Here is an 18,447-nt window from a genome sequence, read left to right as displayed (position 1 = left end):
TACTAATCCCTGCTAAGAGAAGTTGGCAGCGTACCAGGAAAGTATATATGGGAGAAGGTGAGGGGGAGAGGGCTACTTACAGTTTAAGGTAATTTCTCCCACACAGAATATTAAAAGTATATTGAGGCATGTTAAAGTTTTAGCTTACATTTGTTAATAATAATTAATAATTCTAGATATTTTTTTCACATCTTTATGTATTACATCATATAATGATGTTAAGCTTCTTATTTATTTAGCAGCCTTTTTCAACAAGCTAAGAAACTAAGTCATTACAAAGCCTACTAAGATAAAAATCATTGAATTTGTGAGCAGGAGAGTGGACTAATTCAGGAAGACAGAAAAATCTCAGTTCAGTGGGATTCCAGTGGAAAATAAAGATGTAGCACGAGAGAAGAAACCATTCTGTAACACAAAATAAGAAGCAGTGTATTGGAAATCAATGCCCCCCACGATCTGAGGTAGCCGAAGTTCAGAGAAAGAGTCTGATATTAGGTGTTAAGAGAAGTAATCAGTAAAAGAAAAATAGTAGAAGAATTATAAGTAAAAAGCCCTAAAACGCTAGGAAAACCCAAGGTAAGTGTTCCTCGGATATTTCTCAGATGCCAGGTAGTATCTTTTTTATTGTTTGCTTGCTTGTTTGTTTTTGAGGCTATATGATGCACAACTTTTGTGTCGCCAGAATTTTGTTACTTGATTATAGAAACATTTTCTTTCCTTACCTACTGTTGGTAAGTAAAAGACTTAGAAAAATCCTTTTTCAACACATGTTTATGTGTTAATTGCCAATAAAAAGGCTGAGATGATATGAAATTTCCCTGTGCAACACTTAGATGAAGCTACTGCAATACCTACATCACCACACAGGAATGATTTGGAGTAGTGACTGTTTTATTTGTCAGCACCGATGTGACACATCCTGACACTGGGTTTCTGATTTACATTCATGAAAGCAGGATCTGCCTACAGACCATTTTGAAAATCTATTCTCATTATTGTTACTTCAAACACGTCATGCATGAAAAGCCATTAGAGGGTCAAGAAAGACTAAGTCTACCATGCCAAGAAAAGAAAACAAAAATTAGGTTTGGTGATCTTTTGCTGGAACTGCCACGTGGGGACCTGGGGCTACTTGTGGCCCCACTGATGAGGGAAGTGCTGCATGTTGCTAGCAGATGGTTCCCTCAGCATACAGGGAAGCGTTGGCTTTCTCCCAGATGTCATAGAGGCAGATGACACAAGTCATCCTATGTGGAGAGTGGAAGAAGTAGATGAAAGAGAAAGAAGAGGATTCTCGGTGTTTTACCAGCTTACAAAATAAGATCTGAAAACCACATAGAAGTGTGCAGTTTTCAGTCAGGAGTTCATGCTGACATCACTGTAATCTAGTTCTAAGTCATAGGCTCACAACTTCAAAACTCTGTGCTAAAAGGCAGCAATGTTCTTTTCTTCCCGTATTTCTCTATTGCATCCATGCAATCCAACCTTGAAATGTAATTTTTTCCTTTTTTTTCAAGTCTTAAAATATTAGCATACAAATGACATGTCCTTACTCATCTCCTTTAAGCTTGGCTTAGCACAGCTAATGAATTCTGGGGATTCTAAGTGTAGCTAATGCTGAAGAGGCAGTGCGAGAAATAGAGCAATTAACTAAATATGTGCAAATTGCGGTGTTTCACCTACTGAGCAGGAGATTAAAACTGGAGACAACCTATCATAATTTACACTATCACACGTCTTTTTTCAGCCTCTTGTAGAGCTAGATGTACTCATGGTAAATGGGATCAGTGTTTCAACCCTAGAGTCTACTACATCCATTCACACAGTATACTTTTCTGTGAAACTAAATGTTTTTCTCTGTAAAAGTGTATCTCAACAAGATAGATTCTCAGTTTATTCAAGGAAGTTCTGAAAACTCAAATGTAAACCCAGGAAGAAAGCCAATACATACAGAAAACACTAGAAGATCTGTCTCACTGGACTTATTCACTGCAATAACAGCAAACCATGAAGCGTCTCTTCAGAATCTCATATTCTCATTTTCAAAGAGACAATCTTCTGAGAGCATGTTCAAGATTTCCAACTATTCTCTGGTAGAAATATGTAAAGAACTTGATCTTTATTGTGTACTTTATGTGAAGCATCAAGGCTTAAGGCAATGCTTGAAATCTGATAAATGACTTTTACTGAAACATTTATGGAAAGGTAGCTGCTTTGGAGTTCCTGCTGAGTGATTTTAGCCTGCATAAGTAAGGTAAAGCACTCAGCTCTTGTATTCTTCCTTAAATCCAGTAATAGCTGGAAGTGAGTTACATGTGACATAATGCTGTAAAGCTATCCCTTTCTGGAGGCAATAGGGCCCTGCATAGTATCACTGAAAAATGATTCATGGCTCTTATACTTCCAGAGGATTCGACACTGATTGTCTACCTTTCATCTTTCCACATCACTTTTTCCTCATCTCTTGATTAATTTCTGAAGATAAATTTCATAGGATCAGTGGGATCAAGTAGGAGAAATTCTGATCAAAACCATCCCCAAATGGTAATTTTAGCATACTAATTCTTTCCTTGCCCTTTTCAGATTTTTCTGTAACTTCTATTATTCTGTCTACATAATTCAAGATTTAAGGAGCTGGGCTTAGCTGCAATGTGAATTTACAGCCAGAAGTTTCAGAAGATATTTCACTGGCTTACAGCATTATGTTGGATAAACAAGTTAAAGTTTGTTTTATAGGAAAACTGCCAGTTAAACCACAAGGCTTAACTACAATTCTCAAAATACTCTGCAATCTTGAGTGATGGTTATATAAATGCAAATTATTAGTAAACCTTTACTACAGCAGAACACAGATATAATAGCAAGAAGCTTTGCTTTGTATGTTAGTTACATCTCATGTGCAGACAGTTTGTATGCACACTCTACGCCTCAGATAACACAGGTCTGATCACTACAGGAATTCATTGCAACTTTGCTGCTAAGCCCAGACAGAACTAATGGATGTGTACTGACATTTTAGACACGTCTCTGTGTCTAGTGTAAAGGCCTTTTATGATTAAAAACAAGTAGGAGATGCACTGCTGCAGTGGATGTTAGATTACTCTGTGCATAAATGCACCCCACTTTTCAAGCTAACACAAGTTAAGCACTGAGACAGTGCTACCACCTGTACAAGCGGTACAGCTGCAGCAGCCAACAAGGATTGCATATGCTCAGGCTAGAACTAGTGCTGGCCTAGGGCACAGAGCACATGTTGTTCCAGGGAAGTGAACCGACACTATTCAACACCTGAATATCCATAGAGGAGGAGACTGTTCATAAATGCATGGTACAAAACAGGTGCAACTACAGCATGTAATTGTGGCTTGCAAACAGGTTGCAAAGCAGCTGTTTTGTATTAGCAAGGGAATGGAGAAACTTGTTTAACTCCTCCCATCTGGATGATTTCTTGTTCATAGAGTAAATGGAAGAACAAATTATGCAGAAGGAATAAAAGGAACAATAACTAAAACAATAGGAAAAGAAAAAATATAAAATAGCTTAAAATATTTTATAAGCTTAAAATAGCTTATAAAATAGACAGGAGAATATGATTAATGATTACTTAAGCTAATGATCTAATTATCTAAGATTAATGACTTTTAAAAGACGCTCTTGTCACTGGAAATAATTATGTCATTTTCAACAAAGATCAATAGAAATCTAAGCTGAAAATTCTGTCTCCCTTACTTTGAAGCAATTCTGTGTTTTTGAAGTCCACCTCAAACAGTAACAGGACAAAATGACTTTGTAAATTGTACAATTAGAAAAACAGCTTGAAAATAATCAGAACCACTCAAGATTATTAATTAAAACAATATAAAGCTCCCCCCCAACCCCAAAGTGAGATTTCTAAATTATTACCTTCTTTCTAACTTTCAAAATATACAGTAGGTGATTTTAAGCAGTTTTATGTCAATCACTTAAAAAGCAGGAAATAATGTATTTTAAAATAGCATGACAGTAACATCAACACTAAAAATAAATCTTCCTGCTTTACTGCAGTGCAATTTTTATCCTTCTAAAACCTAAACTATTAGGAGTTTTATGAAAAATGAACAAGAGCAGAGACAGAGAGAACTTTCTAAAATGTCAATACTCACCGTAGAGTAGAGCGACGATGTGCTGGAGACAAGTGATAATGAGGACCCATGTACTTTAAAAAAAGGAAAATATAATGAAGTAGTGCAAGCACAGAACGGCCTCAATAACTCAGTAAGTTCAATAACCATGCATATTTTTAAAAATGAGAACCAGTTTTCCACTGAGCAGTTATTATGAGTTACCGGTATTGAAAAGCTGCTGATATTTTCTCTTCTTTTTTGACAATGGATCATCTTATAAATACATTCTTTGTAGAAACCAGAAATTGAGTTATGTACATGTCCAAAGCTGAGCAAACTGATTTTAATAAGAGACTGTGCCTAGCAAAACAGTTCTCATTCCCTGGGATGAATTCTTAGGGTTTTCTCAGTTGCCTTCTCTCTTCAAAGCACATCATAGACCACTGCATGATGGCATTTGTAGTTTCTGTGAAGGGACTACTGCAAGATGTAGTGACATACTTCCACTAATCATCAGCAGAGTCCGTCTAAAGAGCAATGAGTGAAGACTGAAAGCCTCGACCTCATGTTTTTCCTGACCTCTCTGAAAATGGGAGGTGAAGACTCAACTGTGACAAAACAGCCCCTTCTGCTGCTGGTGACTCTCCCGAGAATAGACACACAAACAGGGAACTCTGCAGGAGATGATTTATTTATTTCTTCAATACTTTTTGTTTTTTGTTTCACAAGAAATGTGTTTATTTTTTTATGCTCTGTTGTTTGGTAAATATACTCTTTTGCTTAAATAGTTCTCTATCTATATATATATATATATTGTGTATATATATATATATACACACACACACACACACATATATATATATATATATACACATATATATATTGGTATATATATATATACCAAACTGACAATATAAGATGCTTGGATTAGCTGAATGAACTTCAAATGCAATTTTGTATCTGTGTAATTATTTGCAAGGATGTGGTCATCACTGAAGTACTGCTGCTTCCAATCTAGCCCTGATTTTCAACCTCTAGTTTTAAACTCTCAGCTAAGCTCCTATATTCCATGCAGTCAATGGCTCTACCCATTACCTGACTTGTTTCACTAACACTTTCCTTACAGCTAGTATTTAAAATAAAATGTATTTCTCCTTCTAACAGTATAATTTAATGTGATTCTGTAATGACCACGAACTGCTTAAAACTGTTAATTACTGCTGCACAGACTTCTATTTATTCTGGCTGATTGTGGTTATCCACTCCAGCTGGATATGAGACATGATCAGTAAAAAAGCCTTCATCAAAGTAACTGATGACAGATTACTGAAATTCTAGATTTAACACATCTTTTTCTATTCACGACTGTTTGCCTTGTTTTCTCTATTATTCTTCCACTACTATCTTTGACAATTCCCCTATTCCTCAGCAAAGGGTGCACAGCCACCTCTGTCCTTGAATTATGAGATCTGCTTCCGTGCAGTCAACCATCCTCTCTGTACTGACAACTCACAGCTTAATCTGTCCTGCACCCTACTGCTAGTATTACATACCCAGATGTCTTCCTGACACATCATCTAAATTGCAGAAGAAGGAATAGAAAAGTGTTATTTGTCTGCTATTTCACCCAGGACTTCTTTTTTTCCTCTTTATCTCTTGACTGTGAGCTTTGGGGGCAGAGGGAAATTTTTAATTTTCTTGTTATAAAGATCAATTTCTATTGTCATCACTTAGCAGTAAGCAATGCAGAAGAGATGATGTTTTAGAATGAAGCTCCATTACATTTTACATTTTTAAAATTAAAATATGTGAGAACTTTGTACTTAGGGGAATTCTCCAAATGATCAGATTTAATAGAAGTATTAAGCAGAAGAAAATGTCATTACACATTTAATTAGGACTTCTTAAATGCTCTCTGGTTAAAAAAAAAGAACAACAAAACAAAACCAACAAATAATCTTCAAATTCTTGGTGTTGTACATAGCATTAGAGAAACCAGAAAGACTAACCTCCAAAAAGAAAGTAGACAAAATAGAGAAAGAACACAACGTTTCAGAAGATTACTTAAGCTTTCATGTTGTAGAAGAAATATTGATGATTTCGAGGCCTACTCAGTGATTCAAATAATAATTCAGTCTTACCTTCTTCCATGCTGTCCCTGAATGAACCTGAATGACTAATTGCACGTGGCCTCTCTTCTAGGGATGTAGCACTGCCACACAGTTGAGAGTCATCATACAGATCAAAAGAAGTATCTTGTGCGGGGATGCTGTTTGAACGCATCATACTGGGTCCAGGAAGGTTAAACTGAGACAGGTTGGTTGGACTCACTGGAATACAAAGCTTTATTAGTGAAGTACATTTCCATGAAATTAATTCTGGTTCTTAAAAAAAAAAATAAAATTGTAATGAAGGACTAGTATGGTTATGTAGAGTTCACACTGCTGAGAAAATAACAAAATGCATTTATTCCAATATCCAAAGCTATACAGAAAGGGGAAACAGATGATTTCCAAGGAGCTGGAGTTACATGAGTGTATTCCTGAAAAACATGTGTAACGCTAATGCTGGTGTCTGAATAAACTTGTTTACTTTGACTCAATGCCTAGAAGAAGCAGCTGTCTATTCAAATTCAATCAAACTTTTGGTTTAGATCATTCAAGATGTGCCTGAGTTTTTCCTATGAAAGCCTATCAATTGGGCTATGATAATGATAAGCAGAGCAGGACATCAACAAAATAAACAGATCTATTACTCTCTGATGTGAGTGGAAGAACTATGAACAGAAAGGAAGATAATAGAAGAAAATTGATGAGTGAGAAAATCACCGCTTAAAGAGCACTGTGTCTAAAACTACTGAAAGTATATGGAAAAAATCCAAAGTAGTAGTTTATTTAGGCAGCATCCAATTTCCTTTTCAAAATTGGGTTTGTTCAACTTCTTTTCCCCATATGTAATAAAGACCAGTTTTATTAAGGTTGATCAAATTGCTTTTGAGTGACTATAACCTACAAATGCCATAAGCTGTGACAGAGTGTCAGAAGTATGAACATTTCACAGGCTGCAGCAAATTCCACAGTAAGGACCTAAAAATACAACAGCTTATTGTGAGCCTAAATTTGTGTTTAGTGCTGTAAAAATAAAAGATTTTATATCAATCATTAAAGAATAAACAAATTTATTAAACTAGATTTGGGTTGAATAAACTTGAAGAAAGACCTAGACAAATCTAAATCTTGACCTGTAATCAAATAAACCTAAAGTGTGATTCACATCCCATAAAACTATATTGATTAAGGATAGACACTGATTGGGTGCAATGCAGTTATAGCTAGGTCCAGACGCTTGCATTGGAATGACTGGAAAGACAGGCCTCAAAACAAGACTGCTTAAAGGAAGAAAAACAATGTTTAGCACCTGGGTTGAAATCCACTAAACTCACTAGAAAGAATCCTATTGCCTCAGACAGGCTAAAAGATGAGTAGCTCTGAGCTAAAGGCTAATTTCCATCTTCTGCCTTCAATTTTCTCCTCCTTGGGTAAATCACATAAAATTTTTGCTTTTTTCTTGTAAACAGAATAAGCATCCTCATCTATTCGATAAAAAATGTTGTTTCTCTTTATTAATGAAATACCAAAATGTGGTGATAGAGGTGTCTAAATAAATTACCGAATTTAATAAAATAAATATGAACAATTGGATATAATTATGTTATTCTGAAATGGGAGAAACAGTGAAGGGAAATAAATAGCATTTACCCAGGTTGGAAAAGTGATATTTTCCAGTTGCAGATGTAGACATAGCTGAAGGAGAAACAAGTGGGGACTGACTGCCAGTGTCCTGCAGACCTCCAGTGGAATGGGAGCGTAGCCACTCCTTGCCTTCTTCCTGACTTGTCTGCCGGGATGATGGAGTATATCTGAAAAACCACAGCTGACAAGCTCAAAACAATGACAAGATGGTGGTTCAGAAATAAATGAATGTGTCATAAAAAGCCTTCACCAGTTACAGAAAACCAAACCCTTAGAATGCATCAAGTCTAGTTAGTCAAATGATTACCATCAGCAATTTTACCAAGGTAATGTTTACTGTCTTGCAACACAAAAAACACAAGGCTTGAAATCCCTTCTGCTTCACCCCCCTCCCCAAAATAGCATTCCCTTCATTTTAAGAAATACAATGATAAGCCACAGAAAACAGATAGCTGACAGGAAAGAACTTCAAAGTTAAAGGAAGTGTATAGGTTGATGCAAAAGCTCAGGAGCTGCATGTCTAGAATGGGCAATGGACAAACTAGAAGCCAAGAAAGGTGAGTAGCTGCTTACAAAATGACACCTGCCACATCATATGGGCAATTGGTTAGATGAAAGGAATGAAACAGATCAACAGTTCTGAAAAAGCAGTTTGCAGTGGTAATGACAACCGCTAATGTTTACAGTCATGGTCTGCTGCTCTGAATGCTACTTGGCACTGTGTCCTTCCCCAAACTGCAGGGAGGGAAAGGGACAGGAAAAAATTGCAATTAGCAGAAAAAACTATTCAGAAAGAAGTCTGGAAATCAAATAATTCATCTACTGCTTCCCACAGCAATCCAAGAAACATGCACAACTGCCACATGGGCTAAGAACTGGTAACTCACTGCTTCAGCCTTTTATAGCTGAACTGAAAGAAAGACAATTCCAGCAGTGATTAAAAAGTAAAATGTGCAGGCAGGGTGGGCCTTAACCAAGAGATTACTTTCAGTGGTGTCTGCAATAGTTTGCTTCACTCAGCACAGTTGCCTGCTGAAAAATGAGCATGTTCTTCACCACTGTCAAGAGCCATCAGTGTTTCTGAAACAGCAGAGCTGAAAGGGCTTTTGATATTCTGGCCTCAGGCCTATGAGGCAGGAGTATTTCTGCTTAGAAAGCAGATTGAATGAACAAGTTTCCATGTTGTGCTTGGGGTTTTGTGCAATATTTTAAGGCATTAGAACATCTTGTCCTGATTAAATATTTAATTCCTCTCTTCTTTCAAAAAATAGTTATGATCCTAGCTTCTAAATGTGGGATAGAAGAGTTACCCAATGGTTATCAGATCAGAAAGATGGTAAAATGAGAATTCAGGATCTGGGTTTTGGTCTGGGATCTCTGCACATTGAATCAATCTGACAGTTCTTCTAGGATAACTGATCAGGCTTGCATGTCTATAAGTTGCTTCTCCATTTCACTTTCAGCTTTCAGCCACCATTACAATCTGACAGCCACAAACCTCAATCATTCCATTGTACCCTTTCAGGGTCCCTTTTGTGCCTCTTTCATATATGCTCCACCTTTTCCATTCTCTCTCAATCCAAAGTGATTGGGACAATGGGAAATTTGATTAAATACTTTTAAGGAGAGGACAGTGCATGAGAGCAGAAGGTGTTACCTACTGACAACACTTTAGAACTATATTTAATAATAAAATACTGTTATTTATAAAGAACTCAAGAGATTTTAGCCATGCGCTTTCAACAACTGGAAGGCTGTTGAGTGTCTCTGTGTCTACATATATACCTTTGCTTGCCAAGTCTACTAGCTGGACTAGGGCCATAAAGCGCCATGCCTGATGAGACAAGATAAATTAAATACTGATTCCCTCTTTTAAACATCGAGCACAGAAGAAAGCAGATGACTTCTGTTTTATGTGTTGAAGGTGGCTCTAGTTAGTGGGGAATTAGTAGCAGAACTGGCTTTAGTATTGCTAGTTACATACCAAGAAGAGTAGCTGGAGTGGGGATCATTTTATACTTAGAAATCTTGGAGAAAAGAATTAGTGTTTTCTGTATTTACCCTTTACTAGATCTTCAATTCAGACTGCATGAGCATTTGCATCTAGAGTTCAAGTTCAGATCCACTTATTAAATTCTGATTTTCTCAATGTTTTCAACAACTAGTCCCACTGCACTGCAAAGGTACCTTGCTCTTTCTCCAGGACTGATTATTTCTTACAATCATCCCATAAAGAATCTATCCTTAATTTTATTCAGTTTCTGAGATATATCCAGAAAGGATTTTTTGTGCACTAGGCAGACTTGGAAAGAAAAAATCCACTGTTAAAATCCATGAGTTTTGATCTGAATCTAAATACAATGAACTCTGTTGGGAACAGGATCAACAAGAGGAGAAAGAAAAGGAAAGACAGTGTAGGAAAAATTACAGTAAAACAGAGAAGTAACAGTCATGCTCAAAAAATATATATACCTTAATCCCTTTTTGGGTAGTGTATTTCTGTCAAGGTGCATGCTGTTAAAACAAAAAAAATCCCTAAGGACATACATAAACATGACTGTTCAGAATTACAGATTTTAAAGGTTTAGATATTGGGTGCAAAACAGAAGGTCATTTAATGTTTTTAATGTATCTTTCACAATAAATCCCTGACTCGTGGGGACATGTATTGTCACCATTCATTTTTCAAATAGACAAGCTCTGAGTTGGGTCAGTAATAATTTGGAGACTGCTCAAGTCATAAAGAAGACCTTCCCTATCATTTCTATCCTTCTTACAGCTTCGCCCCACAATCTGTGCAAGAATCATATGGTCACAGTATGAATCTTTATTTTTCACAGTTTCCTATGATGCGCCAACAGTTTTTCAAAAGAAATGAAGGTTGTGGCACCTGCTAGGAGACAGCATGGCCTTGCCAGAAGCCAAATGACAGCTCAGCTTGAAGAAATACGTGCCAAACATACAGACCTTCAGCTTTCTTTTGCAGCAGGACTCACATAGCTAAGCCATGTTGTGGACAATGAAAAGTGGCACTGCGGCAGCACTGTTCCATATTCACGCTCAAAGATGGCAGGGTGGCTGATTATCAGAGATCTATGGCTGGCATTTTCCTAATTCAATCCCTATCACCATTACAGAGCTGTCTGCAAGGGCACTCACTATCCTTCCTTCAAACAGAGTGGTATTTGGGCATATCCTTAAAAAGACTTAGAAGATCAGTCCCTGACTAGTGTGGGCTGAACTTGAACTTGTTATCATCAATTAAATGTGGCAATGTTTTTTCCCTTAAGAACATAATGTAGTCTCACCATATGGATTAAGTTATGAAATGGCTTTAAGAACGCTTCTGTATTACATATCATAATCACACCTCTGAGAGCAGTGGCAACTTAGGACCATACTTTCTATTTAAGAAGACTCTCACAATGTTACTAATGGTCAGTTCCTACTGGTTCAGGGATGCTGGGTACTTTCATGTTACTACCGTTATCAAGGTAGGTAAAGGCAGTAAAATACTGTTGGGGTTACCATAATGGTCAGTCTAACAGCTGTAAACCACCTTTAGCATAAGAAATACTTATAGGCTATTCTTCTGTTTAATCAGGGCCTTGTTCTGGATGACTATAGTGGCCCAGTGGTCCAATTAAGGGTAGTTCTGTCAGAGAGAAGACTTAATTTTCATCATTTTGCTCCTGAAATAACTAACAGAAGAATAATTGGTAGTAAGACAACATAAATATGAGAGTATGATTCCTGTATTTTTTACTTCTCTACAAACAACAAAGAGGCCTTGATATTCCTTTATGTATCTTTATGCATATCTAAATCTCAAAACAAATAAACATGATCATAAGAAAAACAGCTCCTGCAAATATTTCAAATATTCTAATAAAGAATATATTTTCTAATATTTATTTAGCTTAAAGTCCTATATGTTTAAAAACGATCTGTATCACATTATCCAAAAATAAGGGAGTCAGTCAGTGATCCTTTAAGGCAATCCACAAGTCATTTGTTTAAAGAAGTCATATACACAGGTTAAGAGTACCATAGCATTCTGCTGAAAAACTTTTGAATTCAGATGCTCAAATGAAATTGAGGTGAACATTCCTAAACACAAGTATGGAATTATTGCAATTGCATAAAAGTGAATGTGTAAAACTTTCATTTTGTTTTGTTAATATACTAAAATTTGCAAAGCTAGCCACATGAAAATATTAACCAGGGTTCTATGTAATTATTTTTTCAAACCCATAAGTGGTCATATATTTTTAGTATCTGAGAACATTGTCTCTCCAAAAAGCTGGGCATGTTACTGCTACAGAAACTGAACTTGTAGTAAATGGAACTGAACTGCAATGTCCAGTGATCCCCTTTGGAGATACCCCCAGTCTGACCTGAGTGTGCTAAAGACCTTGAAAGACAATGTGAACAAGAAGTCTTTCCTTTCCCAATAGAAGCATTGCATTCATAGAAACCTGTTTCTGGCTCAAAAGAAATAGGAGCCATGCACCACCACTAAACGTGATTGAGAATTTGCCACTCTTTCTTCTTAGGTTTCTTCTGTCTTCCTTTGCCATGTCAGTTGCCAAAATCAGTCTTGCAGGAATACACCCATACATGTAGGCTGAAATTACTGATCCCACCACCTATCCATTCCCTTCATTTATTTTGCCCTGCTGAAACCACCTGCAAGTCCTCTTGGGATAATCCCAGGAAGTCTTACAGTTTGTACTTCCTTTTCCTTGGTGTTGACTTCAATTTGGGAAAGGCAGACAACGGCCATAAAAAAATATCTTTGGGCTAAATTTAACTGTTGCAGAGCTGCTATGAAATAAAACAAATTATTGCAAGCTAGGGAATGCTGAGGGCCGACTTGGATGGGCTGAGCCAAGCTGATATGGGACTTACAAATGAGTTTATATGACTGGCTGAGCACACCAGAAAATCTGATACATGATGCACTGTTTCACACCTGTAAAATCACAACCATCAACTCCACTGATAATTCATAACAATTTAAAGTGTTTAAGTGCTTAAATGGGTTTCAGTGCACACTCATGGTTCTCAGAACTGAACCACGTTCTAATGAAGTAAACAAAAACAAACTAGTCATGTAATTAGAAAATACCTCCAATTTTGCTAATCCTGAAGTGCAGCCATTATTGCTGATGTAAAATTGCACTGTAAATTCCTGCATTTCTGCACTTCTTGTGCATCTGTTGCTGTCTCTAAGACTAACCAGAAGAAACAGTCAAGTCTGTAATACTCAACAGCAATTAAGTATTAAACTAATTACTAGAGATGAGTATCCATGGAAAACTTTATCAATTAAACCAGCGTTATTTCACCAGTTAGCTCCAGTTGAGAATTTTATCATGGAGTATATGGAAGTCTCCAGTTTATTTTAAACCCAGTGCCCCCAAGAAGGTCTTATACCTGTCAGGTATGTGTGAGCACACGTGGCAGAGACCTTGTAGACTTACTGCCTCCACGGCAAATGGCTATTTTATTGAAGGCAGCCAAGGGCAACTACCCTTAGCAAGAAACCCATGCCTTGAGATTTTCATCTCATTTTCTGTGTTCTTTCAAATAACAACAAATAACTATTTTTTAAATTTTTTTGTCCCAATTTCTTCAACCTAAAGACTTAACAAGAAAAAGCAGTACAAGATAACTACTTTCTAAGTCTTACACAGGGATTGGAACTAGATGATCTTTATTAAATGTCCCTTCCAACCCATGCCATTTTATGTTTATATGACTCCATGATAGATCATGGAATAGGTAATTCAGATCATGGATAGATCATTCACATTATAGATCACTGGGACAATGTTTTATCCCCCAGAAGTGGCGTTACAACTCCTTAGACACTCTTTCATCATCCTCTGTTTTGTATCTGTGAAAATATACCCTACCTTGTTACATCCCTTCAATCTAACAAACAGTTGCTTACCATTCAGATAACTCTTTTTCAACCTGGCCAAGCGCCTTACTTTATTCCCTCATTTGCTTATGAGAATATCATTTGAAACAACACATGAAGGTTTACTAAGTTTTAGATTTCTTACTGTAGTTACTAATTCCTCTCCTTTAATCAAAAAGTCCAGAATTATTTAAAAGGATGACAGACCCCATACTATCTGTTACTTTATCTGTTTTAACATCCTCTGTATCTTTCCAAGGACATGAGGTTAAGCAGGCCTTGCCCACAGTCACCTCCTTCCCACCCTTCCTCTTCACTCCCTTTACATAGTGCATGCCCTTTGAAACATCTTCTCCAGCCCCAGAGACTGCAGGGCCAATTCGCTCTGACTGAAGCGGGGAATTGAAAAGTTCATCAGGACTAGTGAATTGGAGATATCTCTAAGTAATATTTAACCTTTACATTCCTTCTTAGCATGCGTGCCATTAGTGATGCTTAGCTATCAAAGTAGGATCAATAATTCAAGAAAGCAAAAAATAAATTTATTTGTATCATTTATTATTATCTCTCTCTTCTCTTTTACCTTTCCCTATACTTTCTCTGCGTAAAATGTATGCAGCTTGCTAGTTCTGACTCTTTTTGCTTTAGTCTTTCTGATCTCGTCTCCAGGTTATGTTAGCACATCTCACTGTGCAGATTGCTCATTCAGTCTTGTGCAAACTCTAGAGTGACCAAGGGATCACACTATGACTATAGAATATAACCTGGGTTCCCCCACAATGGCTTACAAAGGAAAAAGGATACAATATTTTGCCAAATATATCCGCCTCTAGCATTGCAAAACAATGCCTCTGTTTTGAGAAAATACTTTCCAGCATGGAGTTTTTGCTTTATAAAACATCTCAGAAGTCACACATCACTTGTAAATTATCTTTTAGAAAAATAAAACTCCAAAAACCCTACTGGGGCTATAATTCCAGAATAGACACCCTTTTCTCAAGGTGCATTTATTAAGTTTGAGGCCAGATCAATATGATAAATGGTTCTCTCTGGACATAACCATGATATCCCCATACAGACAAATCTGAAACTTAAAATACTGCCAAAGGCAAAGTATTTGGAACCACTGAAATTAAGTCACTGAACAAATACATACAGGATTAGAAGCAGAGGTTGCTCAGGAGTTTATGCCAAAACATTAACATTTCAAATGCGATGTTTAACATCCCCTGCATAAATAAGATCTTTAGCATAAATTCACCACTCTTCCACATCATCTTATTGACCTCGCTATCCATAAATGCAGTCATAAACCTCAGTGGAAGTTTTTCTAATCTAAATATTAATAATTAATGTTCTGAGAAATATTTGGTTGATGGCACACAATGCAAATTACTATTAGAAAAATTAAAGGCACAGTGCAAGTTATGAATCACTCGTATCAGTGTACTATTAACTGCTACATCGTAGATTATATTGGTATATACGCATAGAACACAGTACTGTAATGATGTTAGAGGTGTGATTTGAGCTGATATAGTAATACTTATGAAGGCAACATAAGAGAATGAAATGTGTGGAGAGTTTCCATCTAGATTTGACCAAGAGTCATCTAGTTTTTGTCTTGTTTTGTTTTTTTGTTTTTTTTTTTCATGCTGCTTCACTGAAAGTGAAATCTTTCCATTGGAAAGTCTTGGTATTGAATAATCTCTGGTTTAATATAAAGGAGAAAGCTCTAAATAGTCTGTTCTTCAAATGTATACAAAATTTTTTTCTTTCTTTTAAATAATTGTGCATTTCCCAAACAACTAATTTTAACCTTAAAAGGTTTTAAATATTTCTGACTCGGTATAATTTTCTTTTTTTGGATCAGATGCTGCATACTTATTGAACATCACTAAATTTTCAATCCTCATGTGAGATAAGAATTTCATTATCAAATCTTGGAAATTCGCATGGGATGTGAAAACTACTGACTGTCTACCAATACTTATTTCACCTCCTTTACAAAATTCAAAGTAAATGTTCCACACACAAAAAAGTTAAACTAAAAAATAAATAAATCTTTTCTCAGGGTGGCTACACCGCTTTGCATTATAACTTAAGCGGTAAAGCAAAAGTCTTTAACAAACAGGGGAAAACCCTTTCTTGTTTTTGTCTGTCTTTTCCAGCTGTCACTCTTCTCTTCTAAACAATATCTCTGCAAGGGAAACTGCATTTTAGTGTTTGTGTAATGACTATCGGGTAAGAAAAAATTGGTCAGGGCTGGATATTTTAAGGCAAGACTGTGTGATCAACTGAAGGCAGGGACCCTCTGTGCCTGTGGGAAGAAAACTGGTATGGTCCCACATGTGGAGCAGGTTTGTCTATTGGGGGGCAGTGAGACAGCCGTGGAGCTGCTGAATGCTGGGAGGGCAGGCAGAGCTGGCATGCAGGACTCATTGTGTGGCTTTTTAGGTAGATACGCCTTTAGTTAGACAATGTTCTTTTTTCTCTGGTTCTTCTCCAGAACAAGGGAACAACAGCAAAAAAATCTCAAGGTAGAAAAAAGTGTTTGTAAAACCTCAAAAGGCAGTTGATTCCACATGCAAAGCCAGCAGTAGCTTTGAGCTTTGTTCCGTTTTTATATGTAGGACTGGGCCGCTAGTTTAACAGCGTCCCTTTAGGAAAATGGATGCAGGCTTCATTTTTTTGGCTCCTGTCCTTTTGCCTCTCACTGGTTTTGTGGTCACTGTATCTATAGGCAAGCTCACCTTTCCGATAGAGTAGATCTGACGCTTCCCGTCCTCATGAGCAGGCTCTGAACCTCCTGAGTGCTTGTTGTCAGTCCAGAGAGAGAGCCATGATGGCTAAGAGGAAGGTCAATAGACTCGGAACTGGTGTGCAGGCTAGTCATGGACTGGTAACTTGGTGTGTCCTTACTGCCCGCTGAAGAGCTGCTCAGGTTTGCAGCCCACACAAGAGCACCTGATGTGAAAGAGTGCACTGAGGCGGGACTGGAAGCCAAGGAGTGACTTAAGCTTACAACATCTGCATTTAAGTCCGAAGGTTTACTGAAGAGGGGGCTGCTGCTACCACTTTGCCCACCTGCACTGCCCATGCTGCCTGTGCCCGAGGACGGCGATTCCAGGCTGCCTTGCCGTGCCAAGGTGGTACTAGGGCTGGGCATTGCCGATGTGGGTTTCACACCTTCAGTACTGGGTGCAGAGGCAGCTTTACCACTTGCCTTGGCACCAAACAACCTAAATGTAAAACAAATAGCTTTAGAGAAACTAATAGCCACATTAAACATTCATGGCGTAACATCCAAAGAGCCGAACGACACATTTTAATTACTGCTACTAAAATCATGCCTACCTAGCTGTTCAACGGCATCTCAAAATTAAATTCACTTAACCATATCATAATAATCAGGGTTTGTTTCATTCGAAATAGCTATCATTTACTCCTATTCAGATGTGCTCTTGCACATGCAGACCCTCCCAGAGAGAGGGAAAATAAGCACATTTTTGTCTTATTATTGCATGAACAGATTACACTTTCACCCAAATTCAGGAATTTAACATTCCCACAGTCATTAGGCTTTCAAACCTCCTGTTCTCAAATCTGCTAAAATGGTTGCAACAATCAATTGCAAAATCCTTCACAGTTTATATATCTGAGTATTTCTGTAAAATTATCCTTTGTTGCTCTTGTGCAGAGTTCCTCATGTGGTCCCCAGTCATTTAGTAACCCTTCAGACAGAACAAACTGCACCAGAGCTAAACATGCCCCATTTGTTTCCAAAGGCAGTCCTGGCAGAGGTGTATTTCACACCATTGCTCCCTGTAATTATATAGAACATGTCTGCAGCGATGATGAAAAAGTCCCCCAGTTCTCTAAAACTGTTGAAATAAAGGCCATGTGATGATTCAATGTCTTACTGAAAATGTATTAAGCTGTAGTTAAAGTGCAGCTCATAAATTAATGAGAAATAAATGCAAAGCTTATTGTGATGTGAAAAATGCATGGCTAATAATGTAAGAATCTGTTTTACATATTACCAAGCCCACAAAACCAAGCTGCAGCTCCTTCAGCAGCTGGAGATGCTGTTTCAGTAACTAGCCACCAGACGGCAGACTTGGCTTTCTTTCCAGCAATGGAACCGCTTCACCCAAAAGCGCATACTGATTTATACATCCCAAAACGTTACAGTAGGGCATCTCCAACTGAAATTTAGTTTTCATTAATGCTTTTGAAGAAAGGCATAACAAAGCTGATTGGATAATGAAACTCTTCTAGCTGGAGCTGCTGACAATGTACAAGAAAATACTTTGTTAACCTACTGAGCTCATCAGTTCTCTGAACAGGCTACATCACATGTTCAAGGGACAGAATGTGCCTTAATAAGGTGTCCTATTTGTGGGTATATCAGAATATTGAGAAAGAACTTCTCATGTGCTTGAGCAGTCAGTAAGAACTTATAGCTTTCAAACTGTCATCATGAGAATGTACTTAAGATGGTCAAAGCTCAAGCAATAGCCAAGGCCGAAGCTCAAGCAATAGCTATATCACATCTAGAGAGGTCTTTAGGCCCAAACAAACAATTGTGTTGTGGAAAGAAGTACTACCCTTTTTGCCTCTTTCTGTATTTGGTTCCCTGCTTATGGGAAAATATACTCAA

At 37.3% G+C, this 18,447-nt stretch overlaps 1 protein-coding gene across 41 annotated transcripts in view; it reads right to left on the bottom strand.

Moving 5' to 3' along the window:
- Nucleotides 1-18,447, bottom strand: part of NAV3 (neuron navigator 3) — a 489,648-nt gene that overhangs the window by 35,371 nt on the left and 435,830 nt on the right. For 18 of the 41 annotated variants that reach the window (XM_015857110.3, XM_085537384.1, XM_085537390.1 and 15 more), the window contains 5 exons: nucleotides 16,538-17,026; nucleotides 10,328-10,369; nucleotides 7,862-8,022; nucleotides 6,245-6,433; nucleotides 4,143-4,195 (listed from right to left, as the gene is read on the bottom strand). In XM_015857110.3, the coding sequence (XP_015712596.2) occupies nucleotides 4,143-4,195; nucleotides 6,245-6,433; nucleotides 7,862-8,022; nucleotides 10,328-10,369; nucleotides 16,538-17,026 (934 nt within the window). The remainder of the gene's footprint in view (nucleotides 1-4,142; nucleotides 4,196-6,244; nucleotides 6,434-7,861; nucleotides 8,023-10,327; nucleotides 10,370-16,537; nucleotides 17,027-18,447) is intronic. The other 23 variants (XM_085537405.1, XM_085537408.1, XM_015857088.3 and 20 more) reach the window with 5 other exon arrangements.

This window comes from Coturnix japonica, chromosome 1 (genome assembly GCF_054131305.1).
Source record: "Coturnix japonica strain WE chromosome 1, WE-NBRP24, whole genome shotgun sequence".
In the NCBI taxonomy this organism is placed as follows: Eukaryota; Metazoa; Chordata; class Aves; order Galliformes; family Phasianidae; genus Coturnix; species Coturnix japonica.
This window is presented reverse-complemented; position numbering and strand designations above follow the sequence as displayed.